We start from the raw sequence: 19,164 nt of genomic DNA, 5'->3' as shown, positions 1-19,164 counted from the left end.
AGGGCAGAATCATTCATAATCATCTAAACCATGAGTCTTGTTCACATGACCCTAAACGAGGAGCACCCAGCCAGGTAGAAGAGCCATGTGTGCTCCCAACTGACAGTCGTAAGAACCCAAACAGCAGGGTAGGGGGAAGGGAGAATGAGGCCATTCACGCAATCAAAAACTGTGTTCTACCCAGGTTTGGGAGCTGTGTGTGCTCTCAATTTTTGATAGTGTGGAATCAAGGTAAGAGGAGGAGAACCTGGTAGAAGTGATTGTGTGGAAGTAAGGTAGCTTTCAAGTCCAGCTTTCCCTTGTACTGAACTGGTCCTGGGACTAAGGCCCAAATTGAGTGTGAAGGCAGCAAGCTTGCATCTTTAGATATGGATGTGATTTAAAGGACCAAAGAAACATGTCGGTAGATGGTGTCTTGCCTTCCCCCTGCTCCTGGGTTTTCCTCTCTAGACTATCTTTTCAGACACTCTTCTCCCAGCTGGCCTCCAATACTGAAAGTGAGCTGGAAGAAAAGTACCCGGGGAAGCTTTTGGCATTCGGACGATTCAGGTGGATAGGAAGAGCATGGCATTTGTGCAAGCGTGTTTTGTGTTCTGCACAGCAAAAAATGAACGCCAAGAAAAATAGCTCTAAACTGTGTATGTGTCTTACAGTTGCTCTCAACACCTCCTTCATGCACACAACATCTGCCTGTCCTGTGGAAAATAATGGCAGTGTGGTGGGCCCTCCTGGCCTGGGCCCCTTTAGGGACACTCGCTCTTGTGACCTGGCTTCCATTTAGTGCTAGGAGCCATGGTTCTAGTTGCTGATTGGCTTCTAAGATTTAAAAGTTCATGTTGGATGAGAGCCTTAGAAGTGGCTCCCATGATAACCCTGGGGCTAAAGAGCCCATTTCTGTTGTTCTGCATCCTGTTTCCTCCTTGTGTGGCATTGAGAAGCAACTCTCTGCTTAAAACGATTGTGCTTTTAAAAAAACACACATTTATATCCCACTCTTCCTCCAAAGAGCCCAGAGTGGTGTACTACATACTTGAGTTTCTCTTTCACAACAACCCTGTGAAGTAGGTTAGGCTGAGAGAGAAGTGACTGGCCGAGTCACCCAGCTAGTTTCATGGCTGAATGGGGATTTGAACTCGGGTCTCCCTCCCTGTTCCTTTTGTCAGGATACTCTTTCCCCACTGTATTTGGAGGGGCGCATTGTGTGTGTCCGGTTCTGCTTTTGTTAGGCAAAGCTAAAAACAGCTAGCTTTTTCATTTGGGGGTTTTGTTTTCAATTTCCAGATCTCCCCTCCCCTTCCTCACTTGAAGATAGATTGTTCTCTCCTCTCTTTTAGATCATTTTTATTCTTGCCTCCTCACATTTTGCCCCTTTGTGATAATCTTTGTTACACACACACACACACACACACACACACACACACACACACTTTGTCCTCCTACACAATTCTTTTTGTTTAACTACATTCAGCTTTTCTCCAGTGTGTTGTCTTTGAACATGATACAAAATGAGATATGAAAACTTCCCACATTCAGAAGTACAGCTCCCTAACCCTAGATGAATGAATGAATCTTTATTTTGATCACAGACCAGAGAACCCTAGATGAAAAACACCTGGATAAGCTCGTACAAGGTGGTCTTTCAGCATCTGGAAACATTTTGACTGGAGAAGTAAGCAGGCTGCTTATACTGATTGGAGGACTGCCTGTGTCTGCCAGAAATCCAGAGATGAGAAGCAGCAAGGAGAAACTGAGAACTAGGCCAGACATAGTTATCTTTATCTTGGTGTATATGATGCATCAGAGCATGCTTCCAGCAGAACCACATGAATGGTCAGCCAAGTAGCTCGCTCTCTCATTCCTGTTTGCCCATTCATCCCCCAAAGTGACTGCGTCTAAGGTGGAGTACCTTTTCAATGAGACCTTCTAGAGAGGGCTGTGTCTGTGTGAGGCTGTGTCTGAGTGAGGCTACTGAAGGTGCAGGTGAATGTGTGGGGCAGAGATTGTGAGGGGAAAGCTGGTTGACAGAAGAAGCTTGTGTTTGGTGAAATAGGTTTTCAGCATTATGTAGGCATAATCTTTCCAAGTTCTGAACAGCTGCTGTTTCTAAGGCTCGACTGCTTCATACTGGCTTAGTATTTTTGACACAGCACAGAGCAATAAGTGCTCATAGAAATGTCTGACACTGTCTCTCCTTTTTTCTTTCACAGGAAAAATTGGCCAGGCTAATTGCCAGTCTGATGAGTTCCATTGTCTAAATGGCAAATGTGTTCCTAGCACTTGGAAATGCAACTCCATGGATGAATGTGGTGACAATTCTGATGAGAGAAACTGCACCATCCCCCCAACCGAGCCCCAGTCCAGCTTCTGTCCTTCCGGAACGTTCCAGTGTAGTGTTGCCCATTCCACCAAGTGCTTGTTAAATGAGCTGAAATGTAATTCGGTCAAAGACTGCAGCGACGGTTCAGATGAAGAGAACTGCCCCGATCTTTCTTGCGGCAAAAGGCTTGGTAACTTCTATGGGTCTTTTGCTTCCCCAGACCTGTTCCGCTCAGATCACAGCCGGGCAGACCTCCGCTGCACGTGGTACGTAGACACTCAGGATAACCGCCATGTTCTCCTCCAGCTCGACTTGCAGCTTGGGTACAACGACTATGTGAAGGTGTATGACGGCTTAGGGGAGAGAGGCGATAAGCTTATGCAGACTCTTTCGTATCATAACAACAGGCACTCAGTAAGCCTGGAGTCCTCCAGAGGACAGTTGACTATATCCTACCATGCTCGGTCAAAGAGTACCGGCCATGGCTTCAACGCCACCTATCAGGTGAAAGGCTATTGCCTGCCTTGGGAGCATCCTTGTGGCAATGACGAAGAGTGCTACACCGATAAGCAGCACTGTGATGGCTGGTGGCACTGCCCCAACGGCAAAGACGAAGAGAACTGCCCCGCCTGTCAGAAGAATGAATACCCGTGCGAGGGGAACAGCGGGCTGTGCTACTCCTTACTCGACCGGTGCAATAACCAAAAGAACTGCCCTGATGGCTCCGATGAGAAGAACTGCTTCACTTGCCAGCCAGGCAACTTCCATTGTGGCACCAACCTCTGCATCTTTGAAACATGGCGCTGTGACGGCCAAGAGGATTGCCAGGATGGGAGTGACGAGCACAACTGCCTGGTGATTGTGCCCCGGAAGGTCATCACGGCAGCGCTAATCGGGAGCCTGGTCTGCGGGTTGCTCTTGGTGATAGCGTTGGGATGTGCCTTTAAGCTGTACTCATTACGAACCAGGGAATACAGGTGAGGAGAGAGTGACTCTTGCTTGCCTGCAAGGGCTTTTTGTTTTCTCTCTGGGCAGAGATCATGTTGGCGGCCACATGAAGATTGAAGCTTACAGATGGACTTCAGTATCATTGATGGGTTGTACGTAAAGGTTCCCTTCTTCTTCAAGGACTCTTTTCATGGGAGGAGGGGAACTTTTGGCTGCAACCCAGTGGCTTCCAAGAATTGGCCATTCCCACTGTCTCTCCAGTTATTTAATTCAGTTTCTGCCCTTTGTCACATTTAGTAGGCTAATTCATACAATCAGTAATTGGGCAGGACAAGCATCCTGCCCAAGTTCAGGAGCTGTGTGCGCTCCTGTTTTCTGCTCCTGTTGTGAAGGAAAACAACAAGGTTGGAGGGCGAGGAAGTGATCGTCTGGGAGAGAGGAGGTGAGTCAAAAATACTGTCCCACCCAGCACTTTACTAAGGTAAGAGGAGTTGCTGTCCGACCCAGCTCCTCTCTCCCAGGCGATCACTTCCTCCTCCCTTGCAGTTTCCCTCACGCACAATAATGGGTACGTGCACAGTGTTTGAACTAGGGTAGGACACTTGCCCTACCCTGATTGTAAATGTGTGAACTGCCTTAAGGTGTTTCAAGCATGGCTGCTGATTGTCATGAGCATCCTAACCAGAAGTGAAGGGAACTCAAAGGAAACCAATACTAAGTAATGGGGAGTGGGAACAGTTACTCTCTTTGACTGTGCTGCCTATTTTTACTTCTGACATTTGAGCCAGCAGGGGTTGGAACAGCTCCCAATCCCTGCCACCCTCCGAAGTGGTTGTTCCAATAACAAAACCATAGCAGCACAATTCTGCACGAGCAGTTCTGTTGAGGGAACCTGCTCTGTTCCAGAGATATGATAACTGAACACTTTCACAAGATCATACTGCTCTGCTACATTTGCCGTTGATTCCCCTCTTCTGAAAACTTGATCAAACAAAATTTCTGTATTTAGGCCAATAAAGCTTTCAGTTATAGTGTTAGTCATGTGTGGGTAGTGGCATTTGTCACTGCTGCTCTGGACAACAACAGATGCAAGAGAAAAGGAGCCAACCCTCTGATCTGTTTTGATCTTTTCCATTTCTCTCTCTCCATGGCCCTCCACCTCCATTCTTTTCACTTTGGCTCCAGGGCATTTGAAACCCAGATGACCCGTCTTGAGGCGGAGTTTGTGAGGCGTGAGGCTCCACCTTCCTATGGTCAGCTGATCGCACAGGGTCTCATCCCACCAGTGGAGGACTTCCCTGTTTACAATGCATCACAAGTAAATGGAATTGTCTATAATCATCTTCCTGTTCATTGCAACACAAATAGAATTTGAAAATACCCTTTTGTAGTTTCAGTGAAATATTTCTTTAGGACTGATATATAAATGATACTACTGCTGCTGCCTACTTGGTGTGCTCTGCCTGTCTGTTTCATTTTGCTTGCTTCAAAGTATTCTCTCTGAGTCCAGAGATGCTTCACCAGGCTGTGCATTTTGGTAATAATGACCTCTGCAGAAATGCAGTTCAGTATTTTTAGAGGGAAAGTTGTACTTTGTAAATGGAAACCATGGGTTTAGGCTGTTTTAGTGGACAGGTAGTCTGTGAAAATCATTTCTATGGAAATTAGAGTTGAATGACCCCCACACCCACACACCACTAGTCATATCAGATTTCTTTTGACTTCTCCCAGATTCCTCAGATGTTTTGACTTAGAACTTGGCACCAAGCTACTTGACACTTTAGCATGCTGTGAGAGCTAATATACTGGCTTCGGACTGTGGTGTAGGGAGAACTCTTTGTCCTCACCACAGAACCAATCTGGATTTCACCCCCACTGCAGCTGTCATTTGCTCTGGGAGGAAAACTTATCTTGGCTCCAAAGAGAGCCTTCCTCCTGGGTCAGATAGCAGTAGCATGGTGCATGGAACTGTCTTGGAAGTTCAATTCAAGTTAGAACCAGACTGCCAGTTCGGTCAAACTTGCCGGCAGTCCAGTTTCTTCAGTTGAATCGAGTCGACCCAGTTTGAGGGGCTATGCTTGTAAAAGGGAATCCAGTAAGGATTCCTCTTTGTAAGCAAAGCGGGATCCTGCCTTTAAAAGGTTTCTAAGGGCAGCCGCGGAGTGGGGTTGGACAGCAAGAGGACACTTTATTGCCGCTGGTGGTGGCAGTTCCTCTAAATCCCAGTGCTCCCCCCAGCAATGTGGCCTGAGTGGTGGCAATGCGGTCCTGGTCTTTGTGGATGCACGGAGGCCATTTGTGTGACTTCTGTGCATCTGCGGAGGCAGGAACTGCGCCGCTGTGCTGGCCATGCTGCTTGGGGAACGCCAGAGTTTAGAGGAGCCGGTGTTGGTAAACTGCCCTCTTGCTGCTCCCCTGGTTGCCCTTAGAAACCTTTTAAAGGCAGGATTCCTCTTTACTTGTAAAGGGATTCTCACCGGATTCACCTTTACAAGCATCACCCCTCGAACCAGGTTGATCCAGTCCATAACAGACTGGGCCCGGTTCAGTTTGAACTTGGACCAGCCGTCTTTTTTTGAGGTCAGTTCGTTTCTAGTTCAAACCGGTCGTTGGAATCAAACCCGTTTCAGTCCAATCTGGTTCTGCACTCCTCTAGTTAGTAGCTGCAGATGAGTCTAATATGGATTGGGACTATGACTAGGCAAAGAATTACAGCCCTTCCTCCTCTCTGCCCCGGCAACACCTATTTTTAAGCAAAAGCAAACATATGCCCATCAGTTCTAATGATGTGTTTCACATAATGTGTAGTTAGGCCCTTACAGTTTTGCTTGGGGTGAAATTCCTCTGGCAACTCTAATAAAAACACATGTGGATGGGCAGTTTATTCAGCAGCGACAGTCACAGTGAAAATTGAGGCAAATTGGTCCCAAATTGCACACCTAGGCTGTTTTCCAGCCTCCACTAGTCAACACGTCGTATTTCTTCTGTGTTGCTGTTTGTGTTGTTTCCAGTGGGCAGTTAGTAGTGGAGAGTTGATAGAACATCCTGGAAGCCATTCCTAATGTACACTTATTGAAAGGAAACGGACTATTTTTTCTTAAAGCTAAAAAGAAGTTTGATGGTGTGCTGCACCATTTTACTGCACTGAAGTATTGTGAACATTCACCTCGAATGCATGGGAGTTGGAATTTCTTTGTATTGAGGTAAAAAAGAAAGGGGGGGGGGAGTCCTAGATGCATGGCAATCAATGGTTAAAATCTTGTTTTGAGGAAGATGACTAAGAGCCTATTCCCATGATCACTAGAAAGCAGGCTAGGCTCCCTTAGCCTGCTTTCTAGTGATCGTTGGAACCACCAGGCTTGTGGGTGAGCCCGGTGGTTTCACGACGGCTAACCTGCCTAATTCCCCCTCCCCTTAAACGAGGTTAACAGAGCCAGTGGACCATTAGGTGGGAGAGCACCTGGCCCTATCCATCCCCTGCACAGCATCCTCCAGTGGCTGTTGCTGGTGTCTACCGTTTTGTATTTCCTTTTAGACTGTGATCCTTTGGGGACAGGGAAGCGTCTTCTTTATTTTGCTATGTTAACCGCTTGGAGGATGTTTTTGTTGAAAAGTGTTTAATGGTAGCAGTAGTTCTCTTGCTATAAAAACAAAAGAATATTTGCATTATTTTTCTAGAAGAGAAAAAAGATGGTTTCACTAGCTTCTGTGATGTCTGACAAAATTAATTCATTTTGTACGCAGACCATGTATATCTAGGCAGCTTTGTAAATGATTGGTTTCTGTTTCTTGTTTGTGTTTTTCCCAGTACTGCCAATGCATGCACTCTATAGCACAAACCCATTATGACTGACACTGGATTGGTAGTTACACAAGAAGTGAGAAGATCTATTTTACATTTTTGTCCGTGTCCCCCCCCCCCCCGCCCGCTTTGGTGCATCAGCTTTTTGTAGTGCTGAAGGTGTTTGATGTTAGGGCTAAAACTGTTGGGACCTCAGGAAATTTGAGGTCCTGAGAGGCCAGGAAATGTAGGGCCGACAAAAGGAAGTACTTTCCCACACAGCACATAATCTATGGAATTCTCTGCCATGGGATGTGCTGTTGGCCACCAGCTTGGATGGCTTTATGCAGGGCTTAGACAAATTCACAGAGGACGGGTCTATCAGCGGCTACTGTTCCTGATGGCTGTAGGCTCCCTCTGTGTTCAGAGGCAGGATGCCTCCGAATACCAGCTGCAGGGGAGCAATAGCAGCAGGAGAGAGGGCATGCCTGCCTTCTTGCCTGTGAGCTTCCCAGAGGCATCTGGTGGGCCACTGTGGGAAACAGGATGCTGGACTAGAGGGGCCTTGGGCCTGATCCAGCAGAACTGCTCTTATGATCTGTGGCTTGTTCCACTATAATCCTGATGATCTCATGCTTGTTGAGTTTAGGAGGTTCAAAGAAGAAAAAGAGATATGGAGAAGGGTGCTTTAGTGTGGGATGATTTTCTTCACATAGTTTCCAGGATGCTTGCAAATGCCTTTGATTGAGGAGCATTTTTCCTTGGTATGGGGAGGGCATCCTAATGTGACGAGTTATCAAGCTCTGCATGCTCCGAGACAGGACCAATCAAAATTCAGGTCGGTCATATGTATCCAGACAGCTGTCACTCATCCCCAGTTCCAGTCCTGTCTCGCTCCGCAGACAGAGCTTGAGTATCGCTGTGAGGAAAAATTCCACAGCCTTTCTTTTTTATTTTAATAGTTTTTAATTTGGGATTTCCTCTGTTGAGGTCTCTCTTATTCGCAGTATGGAGCCTGCTTATATGGGGGATATGTTGAAGGGTTCCCTTTCGGAGGGCCCCTTCACAGAAGCCGCGATTGTTCCCTCGGTGGCAGGAACAGCGAGCTTGGGCCTAACGGCCATTGATAAAGGAGAGGAGGCTACTGTGAGCCAGGAGGCTTCTATTCTGCCCGCCCCGCCGCCCAAGAAATCGAAAAAGAAAACTAAACACCTAAAGGAAAAGGGCATTGTCAAAAAGAAAAAGCATATACGATCCCCTGGCAACACGCCGCTGAGCAATAGACTGCAGTTGAAGGCAGTTCGGGCGCAGCAACCTTCTGCTTTCCCGCCCGATTTAACTGCCGAAGGCACGGCGGCCATTTTAGCTCTCCTCTCCAAGTCTAGCCCTGCTGTTCTTTTTAAGAGCAATAGGGAACCTGGGCGCATGGCGCCGATCTCTGAACCCTTCCAGGGTTCTGTGTCTATTAATGACCCCCCGCGGGGTCCGATTAGCGCGCCGCCGGCGGTCTCCGTTCCCGACCCTCCTCAGGGTCCTATTAGCGCGACAACTTCATGTACTGCCCTCGACCCTCCTCAGGTTCTGTTTAGCGCGCCGACACCACTCGCGGTCCTTGACCCTCCTCAGGGTCTGTCTTCTGCTGCTGCTATGTCTACCGCTGCAGGTGTCGGTTTGTCTAATATGCCTCCACTCCCTGGCGGCGAACAGCCGTCCCCGGGTGAGTTAATTTGGTTGGGGGAGTTCGTTAAGAGGCATTGTCTGGCATGGGTATCTCCTCTGCTAAGTCAGTCGGGTCAGTCAGGCTCGGCTGGACTCGCAGATCTTGCCGTTCAAAGAAGTAATAGTATGGTCTCGGGGTCCATAGAACCTCCCTTGCTACCCTCCAGTACTCAGGTGCAGGTTAGGCTAGACGCTCCCTCCCACAGGTCGAGGCACCCTTCCTCTTCCTATTCGCCAGACTCAAGCCTGGGCAGACGGGCCATTCCTCAGGTGGAGCGCCTTAATTTATTAGAGCACTCTAGGCATCGTTGTAGAAAAAGGAAGACTGTCATCTATCCTTCTTCCTCCTCTGAAGAGGGGCCTAGGGCTTCCAAACGTATTGTCCCTGACATTTCCTCGGCACCCTTGCCAAATCAGTCTAATGTTCCCCTTGCTCCAGTACAATCACAGAATGCTCAAGGGGCATTAGTTTACCCAGTCTCTGCCCAGATAGTGTTACCACGTCCAGTACCGTTCTCTGATGATACTCAGACTTCAAAGTCTGAAAAGGAGGAGGGGGAACTTTCAGATGAACAGACTCCCATAGAAAAACCTAACACCACTCGCCTTTTCTCTGTAGCTGATTTTGAAGTTTTGCTAGCCAAAGCCAAAAGGGCCATCAAGGACGTCTCTCAGGAGACTGGCACACCTTCAGCCGCTGGCTTGGATCAGGAAGTTTTTCCATCAACCTCTATTTCAGCAGCCACTGTACCTTTTCCATCATTTAAAAAAGATGTTATTTTTGCAGAGTGGGGTGTGCCAGGGGCCACTAAACCTGCCATATCCTTTCCCCCAAAATTGTATGCCTTACCTCCTGATATAATGGCTCCTTTGACAGTTCCTGTGGTGGATGGACCTGTGGCCCAGCTGGTCACCGGGGCTCTGGTGAACAAGGAGGGAGATGACCTTCTTAAGACACCAGAGGAAAAGAAAGCGGATCATCTGCTACGTAAGGCTCATGAGGCATCTGCAACTGTCATAAGGGCAGCTGCCACTAATTCTATTTTCGCTAGAGCCTCCATTTTGTGGACTAAGGAGCTTGTTAAGCTGGTACCACAAGAGAATTTAAAACTCCGCCAGGGTTTGAATAAGTTGGCCAGAGCATCTGCCCTTATGGCGGACTCTGGTTTGGACTGCATACAGCACGCCTCTCGTGCCATGGCAGCAGGCATGGCAATCCGCAGAGGTTTGTGGTTGAAAAATTGGAGGGCAGATGCCAAGTCCAAGGTCACCTTGGCGTCTACTCCCTTTCTGGGGGGGGAGTTATTTGGCGAATCCTTGGATCCTATTTTAGTGGACACAAAGGACAAAAAGAAAACGATGCTGGTTAGGTGTGGTGACTCAAGGAGGAAATTCAGGGGAAATAACACCTTCCAGAATTCCTTTCAATTCCTTCAGAACTTTCAATAGACCTGCCAATACAGGGTTTAGAGACAGCTACCGAGGAAGAGATGATCGTGAATCTTCCTTCAGTGCTAACTGGCGTCACCCCTGGAATAACAGGCAGAGGATCGGGAAGAGCATGTGCTGGAGGTTATGTCAACGCACAAAACTGTAAGCAATGATGCGATATCGGTGGGGGGCAGGCTTCTGGAATTTGCAGAAGCCTGGGTGCACAGCACCACGGATCAATGGGTGTTGAGAACAGTAAAGCACGGCTATGTTATAGACTTTGTGGCAACTCCTCCCGATTTTCTTTTCTTAACACCTGTCTCCAAGGTGAGGTCCAAGAGACTTTTGATGGACCAAAGCATCCAACACTTATTAGAAATCCAAGCGATAGAACTGGTTCCGTTGACGGAATTATGTGCAGGTGTCTTTTCTCTTCTCTTTTTGGTGCCAAAAAAGGACGACTCCTGGCGTGCGATTCTGGATTTGAAAAGATTGAATCAGTTTGTGCAAAAACACGTGTTTCGAATGGAGTCTTTAAGGACAATAAAGGCAGCCGTACACCCGGGCAATTACTTGTCCTCGATAGACCTTTCAGAGGCGTACTTACATGTACCGATTCATCCTGCCTCTCGCCAATTCCTGAGGTTTGCTTACAATCAGTGACAATTCCAGTACAGGGCTCTACCCTTCGGGTTGTCCTCAGCTCCTCAGGTATTCACCAAACTCATGGTGGCGGTGATAGCTTACATGCGCTTGCGGGGGATCCATGTTTACCCGTACCTGGACGACTTGCTCATGTCCTACCATCTGTCCTACCATCAAGCCTCCAAGGACATAGCTCAGGTCGTCCAGATACTAGAGGATGACGGGTTTGTCATCAACCGTACCAAGAGCCACCTAAACCCATCTTGTGTACTCCAGCATCTGGGAGTCGTTTTTGACACGAGATCGGGCACAGTTTCTCTCCCAACGGACCGACAACAGAAGATTGCCTCACACATCAGGCCATGGCTGTCCAGGAAACGGGGTTCCCTCATGTCTCTGGCTCAACTCATGGGCTCAATGATCGCCTGCCTAGAATGCATGCCCTGGGCCAGGTGGCATTCAAGACCACTTCAATGGTTCTTGCTTCCTTATCAGGAAGCCATTATGGCAAAGAAGCAGATAAAACTTCGCTTACCACGAAAGGTCAGGAATTCTCTCCTTTGGTGGCTGTTGCCGGCGATAGGAAAGGGAATACTTCTGGAAACTTCCCAGAGGATCGTGGTGATGAAGGACACCAGCCTCTCTGGTTGGGGGCCCCACTGCCTAGCACATCTTGCGCAGGGGTTGTGGCTTCAGAAGGATTTGGAGAACAATATCAACTGGCTAGAGTTGAAGGCAATTCGATTAGCTCCGCGATCAGTTCTGCGATCTGTTGCTAGGGAGACATGTTGTGATAAGGACAGACAACATGACTGCAAAAGCTCACGTAAATCACCAGGGTGGCACAAGATCAAGGCCCCTCATGCAGGAATCCGACTTACTATTTGTATGGGCGGAAATGCACCTACACTCTGTGATGGCGGAACATCTGAGTGGCACGGAGAATCTACAAGCGGATTGGCTGAGCCGCCAAACAGTGGATCCAGAAGAGTGGGCCCTGCATCCGGAAGTCTTCAAGGAAATTGTCCACAGGTGGGGTCGTCCACAGCTGGACCTCTTCGCGTCACAGGAAAATGCCAAACTACCAAGGTTTTTCTCAAGATATCTAACTCCTCACGCAGAAGGAGTGGATGCTCTCATGTCTCCTTGGCCGCGGGGATTACTTTATGCCTTTCCCCTGACTCCAATTCTGAGCTCCTTCCTAAGAAAGTTCCTATTAGAAGAAGCAGAAGTCGTTTTGATAGCTCCTTATTGGCCGCGAAGACCCTGGTTTTCTGACCTCCTGAGTCTCTCAGTCCAACCACTGTGGCCTCTCCCCCTAAGGAGAGATCTACTATCACAAGGACCTCTATGTCATCCGGATCTGGTCTGGCTACGCCTTCACGCATGGAGGTTGAGCTCATTACCCTAGATTCCAAGGGATATTCCCGCCAGGTGCAAGACACTATCATAGCGTCAAGAAAGCCGTCCACTTTGTGCATTTATCAGGTTACCTGGTCAGCCTTTTGTTCCTGGGGGCGGAAGCAGGACTTTGTTCCATCCTTGGCGGGGGTTGCAGAGGTGCTGGGGTTCCTTCAAGCAGGTCTTGAGAAAGATCTGCATCCCAGCACATTGAGGAGGCAAACTTCAGCCTTGTCCTCAGTCCTGGATTTAGCGGTGCCTGGTTCATCTTCCTTGCACCTTCATATTAGACGGTTTCTAAGGGGAGCGAGCAACTTGGCTCTGCCTCCCGTACATAGGTTTCCCTCCTGGGATTTGAATTTAGTTTTAAATGCTCATACTAAGGCTCCGTTCGAGCCTCTTTGTTCAGCTCCCTTGAGAATTTTGTCCTTTAATGTATTGCTCCTTGTGGCCATCACCTCGGCACGAAGGATTTCTGAACTAGCTGCCCTCTCCGTGCGCGATGAGCTATGCATTTTTCAAAAGGAGTGTGTTTTGAAGTTGGATCCCACCTTCTTACCCAAGGTTAATTCCATCTTTCATAGAAGCCAAGATTTAGTATTTCCCTCCTGTCCTAGTCCTGCTCACCCTAAGGAGCGTGCTTGGCATACTCTGGATGTGCGTAGGGCACTTAGATTGTATATTAAAAGATCCAAAACCTTTAGAAAGATGGATTCCCTTTTTGTTTCCTTTCAGCCATCTTTCCTAGGGACCAAGGCGTACAAGGTTTCCGTGGGTCGATGGATCAGAGCTGCCATATCGTTGGCTTATGAGTCTCTTCACCTACCCATTCCTCGTGACATTACTGCCCACTCCACTCGCAGTGCCAGCATTTCTGTGGCCTTTTCAGCTCGTGCCCCCTTGGAAGAAATTTGCAAGGCGGCAACTTGGGCATCAGTGTCTCCCTTCATTAGGCATTACAAGATTCCGTCTTTTCACGCTGCTCAAGCGGCAATAGGAAGGACGGTATTGCAACAGGTTGTCTAATCATTCGCTCCCGCCCTTGGGATTGCTTTGGTACGTCCCGTCACGTTAGGATGCCCTCCACATACCAAGGAAAAAGAAACATTGGTAGACTTACCATGAAGGGTTCTTTTTCTGGGTATGGGGAGGGCATCCGGCCCACCTGCGAATATTTACGACAGATATTCAGGGCGGTGGGCGACTCCCAGGGTTGCTTAGTTCTTTGTTGTCACTGTTTACTGTACAACTTCACCCCTTGTGGACTATTTTCTCTCTCCTTGCTCTCTGTATTTTCTGTGCTCAACAGCCCTGGAACTCGGGATGAGTGATTGCTGTCTGGATACATATGATCGACCTGAATTTTGATTGGTCCTGTCTCGGAGCATGCAGAGCTTGATAACCCGTCACGTTAGGATGCCCTCCCCATACCCAGAAAAAGAACCCTTCACGGTAAGTCTACCCATGTTTCTTTTATCTTTGCAGGCCTCCGTTCTGCAGAACATCCGAACGGCGATGAGGAGGCAGATGAGGCGTCACTCTTCAAGGCGCAGCTCATCCCGCCGGCGCTTGGGCAGGCTGTGGAACCGATTCTTTCACAGGCCGCGAGTGAGAGGTCAGATCCCCCTGTTGAACCCCACCCACACTTCCCAGACAGTTCTAGGGGATGGAATCATCAATCGCACAGACGGGGCAACTACCCAGAGTGTCCCAGCTTCTCCTGAAGGAACTCATGTTGAAACAGAGCCCTGTAGCCCAAGTAGGGGACTTCAGGAATCAGAAAACAGCCATTTGCCGTCAGAGACAGAAGCTGCAGAATTATCCCCTGTAGATGTTTTGTCAAATACCTGCACAGCTGCTCTGGCAGAGCTGGAGAACAGACCCAGCAACAAGCCTTTGGGTGCTGAAGATGCCTCCAGCGAGGAGGTTAGACAAGCCAGTAAGGCTGATTCAGGAAAAACATTTAGAGACCCTTTGTTGGAAAGGGTTACGGAAATGCACCAACATGGGGGGCCAGTACCTAGCCGGACTGTTGCAGAGAACAGAAATTCAAACCGGAATAACTTGCTGAATGAAGAGCCACCTGGGTTACCCTTAAAAAAGTGGGAGTCCATTTACTCTGACAGCCCAATGAATGTCCCCATTCAGGTGGATGGCCAACACCGCTGTTGCCCGCATTCCTATCATGAAGAACCTTTGGGCATTCACCCAGCATGCTGCCATTCCATGGAAGTGCCAATACTAGGATCCCCTTCCCCTCTCCCAGAAATCAGCCCCAGTGATGACGAGTCTCTACTGGTTTGCTAATGGGACTGTGTAGGGCTCTGGCATTTGACATTACTTTGTGGTGAACACCAAACAGAACATAGATATCCATGTCTCTGTTATAGCACCTTGATCCCCAGGGAAGCAGAATATTATAGACAGCAAGGTTAAATAGGACAAACTCAGTACCTACAGCTGATAAGAGTATATTCACATGATCATGTTTTTCTTCTTTAAAAAAATCATTTAGTTTTATAACCTATTAAACAGAAAAGACACAGTTACTGTTCCCAAAGGGCTCACAATCTGAAATCTCTTACCATCCGACAATCTTCCCTTGTTAATATTCCACACAAATCTCTGACTAGTCAGCTGATGTCACTAAAAGATGCCAAGGGTGCTTTGGCATTTTAAAAAGATGTATTGTGCGACAGAAGCCTTTGTGGACTAGATCCCACTTAAACAGAGTCATGAAGCATTATCCGCACTTGTCAGGTAGATGGGTACAGAGAAAGCAGGTGTGAAGTGAGTTATTGGGGAAAGTTCTCAGGTGATGGTTAAATGTCGCCCCCCCCCCCCTTTGTGTGTGTGGCCAGGATCAGCCATGATTCTTCCAATGATTCTAATCACATATGCCGGGAAGCTTCTCTGCTGCCCCCATTTCACAACCTGTGCATGGTTACCAGGGAGAGAACTGACCCAGGGGATAACTACACAGGCACACAAATGTGACTCCTTGTAGCTATTACATCTGCGAAAAGGAGCAGAAGAACCACAGCTTTGCACCTCCCCACCCTGGGGCTCTGAAGCCTTGACACAGAGTTCTCCACCTCTCCTTGATCGGTGATGTGTGAACACACCACCCTGAACAGTAGTCTGTTGTAGCCATTTCCTCGAGTCCCTTTGTTTCTCCTGGTTGTGAAATTGCTTCCCCTCTGTATTCAGAGATCAAAAGTAAGCTCTTAGTTTTCCATTCATATGCTAGAGGGGATTCAGCTGGCGGGCAAAGCAAGCACCAGACACAAGTAATTATTACTGTGACTGCTCAACTGGAGAGATCCAATTATTGTCAATTTAGAATATTTGTTTAAATTAAAAGCTATGTTTACTCTGCCCCGGGGCAATTTGTTTAGCAGGAAACTGAGCCCGTGTAGCATAGCATAACTTCTTTTCATTACTAAACAAACAAACAAACAAAAAAGCGACACTCCATTGTAATGGTAGCCAGAGATCAAGCAATGGCAGTAATAGCCAAAGGTTTTGTATGCTGCATATAGATAAGATGTATGATATTTTCTGGTTCCTGTGCCACTGTAATAACAAAGTCGCCCAGTTTTTATCATAGTGGGCTTCAATCAAAGCTTCAATATCGGTTTTTCATTGGTTTGTGTTTTATCAGTTTTACAAAGGTATTTGTTGAACTGCCGTTTTTAATGTGGCATCTTTTTAAGGAGTTACCACACAGAAAGCAGTGGAGTGCCAAGTGCATATAACTCTTGGAAGCTCCTGCAGGAATTAGTAGGTACTTTATACTAAACAAGCAGATTGCCTGTTTGCTAGGTCAGTGGTTTTCAAATTGTGTTCTAGGAAATCCTGGGTTTGCTTGGTAACTTAAAAGGACGAGAAGATTAGTGATGGCACAAACTTGTCTTCCTAAAAGACAAGTTTGTCCTCCATGACCGATGTTTCATATGCAACATGCACCTATAGAAGAGTTTGGGGTGATTCTAGGGGTGAATTCTGAGTCCACACTTGTACCCTGCATGACATGATATTGCACCTTAGAATTTGCCACAGAATCCTCTGCAATGCACAGGGGTTCCAGGGCAAACAGGTGTGGAAAGGGCTTCCTGAAGGCTGAAAGCTTGGAAACCACTGGAATGGTTGCAGGGCTGTGGCCTGAACATTCACGTCTTGGAGCAGCTGATGGGTTTTTGTTTTTGCTTTTATAAATGATGGCTTTTCTCTGTTGAAGTTAATCAGTCATTATCTTGGAGGCTGGCATTGTGTAGGCTCTAAAATACTGTGTGCAGATTGGTGCCTTTTGCTCTTTAAAAGTAGAGATTTTTAAAAAAAAACAGAAATGTGCCTGTTGTTTGGAAATGGCAGCCCCACTAGAGAAGAGAATTTACAATGAATTAACCTTGGGCGTTCTAATATTGTTCATTTTTTAAAAGTCTTCTCATGGACCCATACCTAGCTGTGTTACTGGAGTGATGTAGTTATTCTCCCCCGCCCCCCAGCTGAATTCTGTGCTGCTTCGGTGACATCTGCTGGAAGCCATCCTGAGTAATGTGTGGTGGAGAGGTTAGAGTGATGGCCAGACCAGGGAGACCCCAGTTCAAATCCTCACTCAGCCTTGAAGCTCAGTGGATGACTTTGGCCCCATCACCCACTCTTGTCCTACTTCACAGGGTGGCTGTGAGGATGAAATAGGTGGGAGAAGGCCACTTACTGCCATGAGCTCATTGGACGAATCGCAGGATAAAAATGTAATTCAGCTGATGGAGGCCGGGCAGCTTTCCACACTAGGGCCTCCCATGCGACAGGATGTAACTTGAGCAGCATGATTCTGGGCTCCTGTACCAATTGCATTCTAACTATTCATTCCATTCTTCACTGCCATCTTCTTTTCCTTTCCAAAACATGCATTGCTTATCTTCTGTGGCCACAGTGTGCTGTACGGGGGCATCTGTTGTGGTCTCGTTAAGACCAGTGTGATTTGCACACATCTCACTGAGTGCGGGATTGTAGCCAATGCCACTTCCCAAAGTGCAGATTGCTTTTACCGATGTAGCCAAATGCCTCTCCTGCATCCTGTCACTTAATACCTTTTCAGTGTAAAGAGCGTTAAGGGCAGTCTGCAGCAGTGATAACCGAACAATCAGATACACCAAGAGTGGTCCAGAGTGCCTGAGAATAATTCAGTCTCTCTAACTAAAGTTAATGAGAATGGAAGCAGTTTCTGGATCTGGGATGGACTGATGTGACTGCCTGAATTAAACAGGGACGGTATAAACTGGAATGTGCTGTATCAGCAAAATACTTTTTATTGTAAACTTTAGAGGTATCATCTGGTTTTTTTCCTACAATTAATCAAGGAAATTAAAATGTGTCAACTTATCTTTCTGTAAACGTTCAAAGCAAAAAGTAATAAAATTAACCTAAAGTTGCCTTCCCTTTGTGAGTCGAGATGTACAGTATAATAGTGTTCCAGTACTTCTGGAAGCATTTAACTTCACCTTCAACTTTATTGTTATTACAGCCAACGGCCTCTCATTACAACAGAACCACACAGAAAACTATACATCTTGTCACATCAGTAGCATCAATAGAAACTACAATAGGAACAATACAGTAAAAACTACAGTATCGTACATAAGAAAGTTTCAGATAAATAAAATCTGTTCGCCCTCCTAATGTGTTATGCCCACATCTACCCTCTCAACATTTCTTCTGCGAAGTTTACTTGCAATGCAAAGAAACTTGGCAACTCTTGCAAAGCTGAAATAGTCCAAGTCTGCGAGTAAAAACTCCACTCTCTCCTGGTCTGAGGTCAATCTATGATCTCTTAAAAGGGGGGAAATTAATTCTTCTCTTAGATCCTTATAAAAACAGCAACTCAGCAAAATGTGTTCTGTAGATTCAACCTCTCCCGCTTGACATGGGCACAATCTCTGGAGATAGGGGATTTTCTGGAATCGCCCTTCCAGAATGAAGGGCATTGAGTCTGACCGCAGTCATTGCTCTACGATGTTCAACGAAAGATAGCTTTATCAGGTATCTAGCCGGAAGCCATCTATCAATTTGAGCCCCCATAAAAACCCCAGATCTTATTTTGCTAACTTCCTCCTGCTTGGCAATGTCCATTATGCATTGGTTTATGGCGTCTGAGGCCTTCTCAAGGCCCATCTGTCTTTTCACCGGAGTGAGAAACCCAGCCTGCTTAATTTATTATCAATGTCCCGTTTCCAGCAGGTCTTAAAAGAATCTTCGAAGACTAGCGGGGCAAGCCCATCAGGGCAAAAAAACAGCTTGAGCCAATAGCCGAACATGGGCTTCCAAATTCTGGCCACACTGGAAGCATTTAGTATATCTGGGAAGTTTGAATTGACAACCATGCCAGAGAAAACATCCATTTTTAATTATTAATTTACTTTTAAAACCTTGGTATCCTGCCTTTCTTACCCATACCTGTCTTCAACAAAGCTCACAAAAAATAAATAAAACCATAAATGTTTGTTGTATCAGTTAGCCTCGATCTTGCTGAAGTCCTCTCCAGAGATGGCTACCAGCACCTATGTAGTAATATTCTCCACCCCACAGTAGAGAAACCTCGGTTTTCCAGACTAATTGTGAGCTAGGTCAATCCGAATTAAGCTATTGTCCAGAAAATCGAGGTGTTTCAGTACAGTAAAGTATGAAACAGGGGTAGCTGTTCACTACTTAAAGAAGAAAGCTGTGTATGTGTGGTGCTAGAGAGGAGGACTGCAGTGTCTTCAGAGAACTAAATTTAAAATGAAAATGGCTAAATCTGCTGTAGTGGGAAGAGGTTTCCCTGCTGAGGGTTGTGAGTAGACTGTAGCTCCTGCTGCACCACTACAGTGTCAGAAAAATAACATTAAGACAGTCGTCCAAATCCCTAAGACTGACATGC

At 47.0% G+C, this 19,164-nt stretch overlaps 1 protein-coding gene across 9 annotated transcripts in view; it reads left to right on the top strand.

Moving 5' to 3' along the window:
- Positions 1-19,164, top strand: part of LRP3 (LDL receptor related protein 3) — a 46,361-nt gene that overhangs the window by 16,410 nt on the left and 10,787 nt on the right. For 7 of the 9 annotated variants that reach the window (XM_053271050.1, XM_053271052.1, XM_053271048.1 and 4 more), the window contains exons 5-7: positions 2,208-3,294; positions 4,451-4,583; positions 13,728-13,857. In XM_053271050.1, coding sequence (XP_053127025.1) covers positions 2,208-3,294; positions 4,451-4,583; positions 13,728-13,857 — 1,350 coding nt within the window. Of the gene's footprint in view, positions 1-2,207; positions 3,295-4,450; positions 4,584-13,727; positions 17,682-19,164 lie in introns of those variants that run through there. The other 2 variants (XM_053271045.1, XM_053271053.1) reach the window with 2 other exon arrangements.

The sequence above is a fragment of the Hemicordylus capensis genome, chromosome 9, assembly GCF_027244095.1.
Source record: "Hemicordylus capensis ecotype Gifberg chromosome 9, rHemCap1.1.pri, whole genome shotgun sequence".
NCBI classification, from domain to species: Eukaryota; Metazoa; Chordata; class Lepidosauria; order Squamata; family Cordylidae; genus Hemicordylus; species Hemicordylus capensis.
The sequence above is the reverse complement of the archived record's forward strand: the minus strand, read 5'-3'. Positions and strand labels throughout refer to the sequence as shown.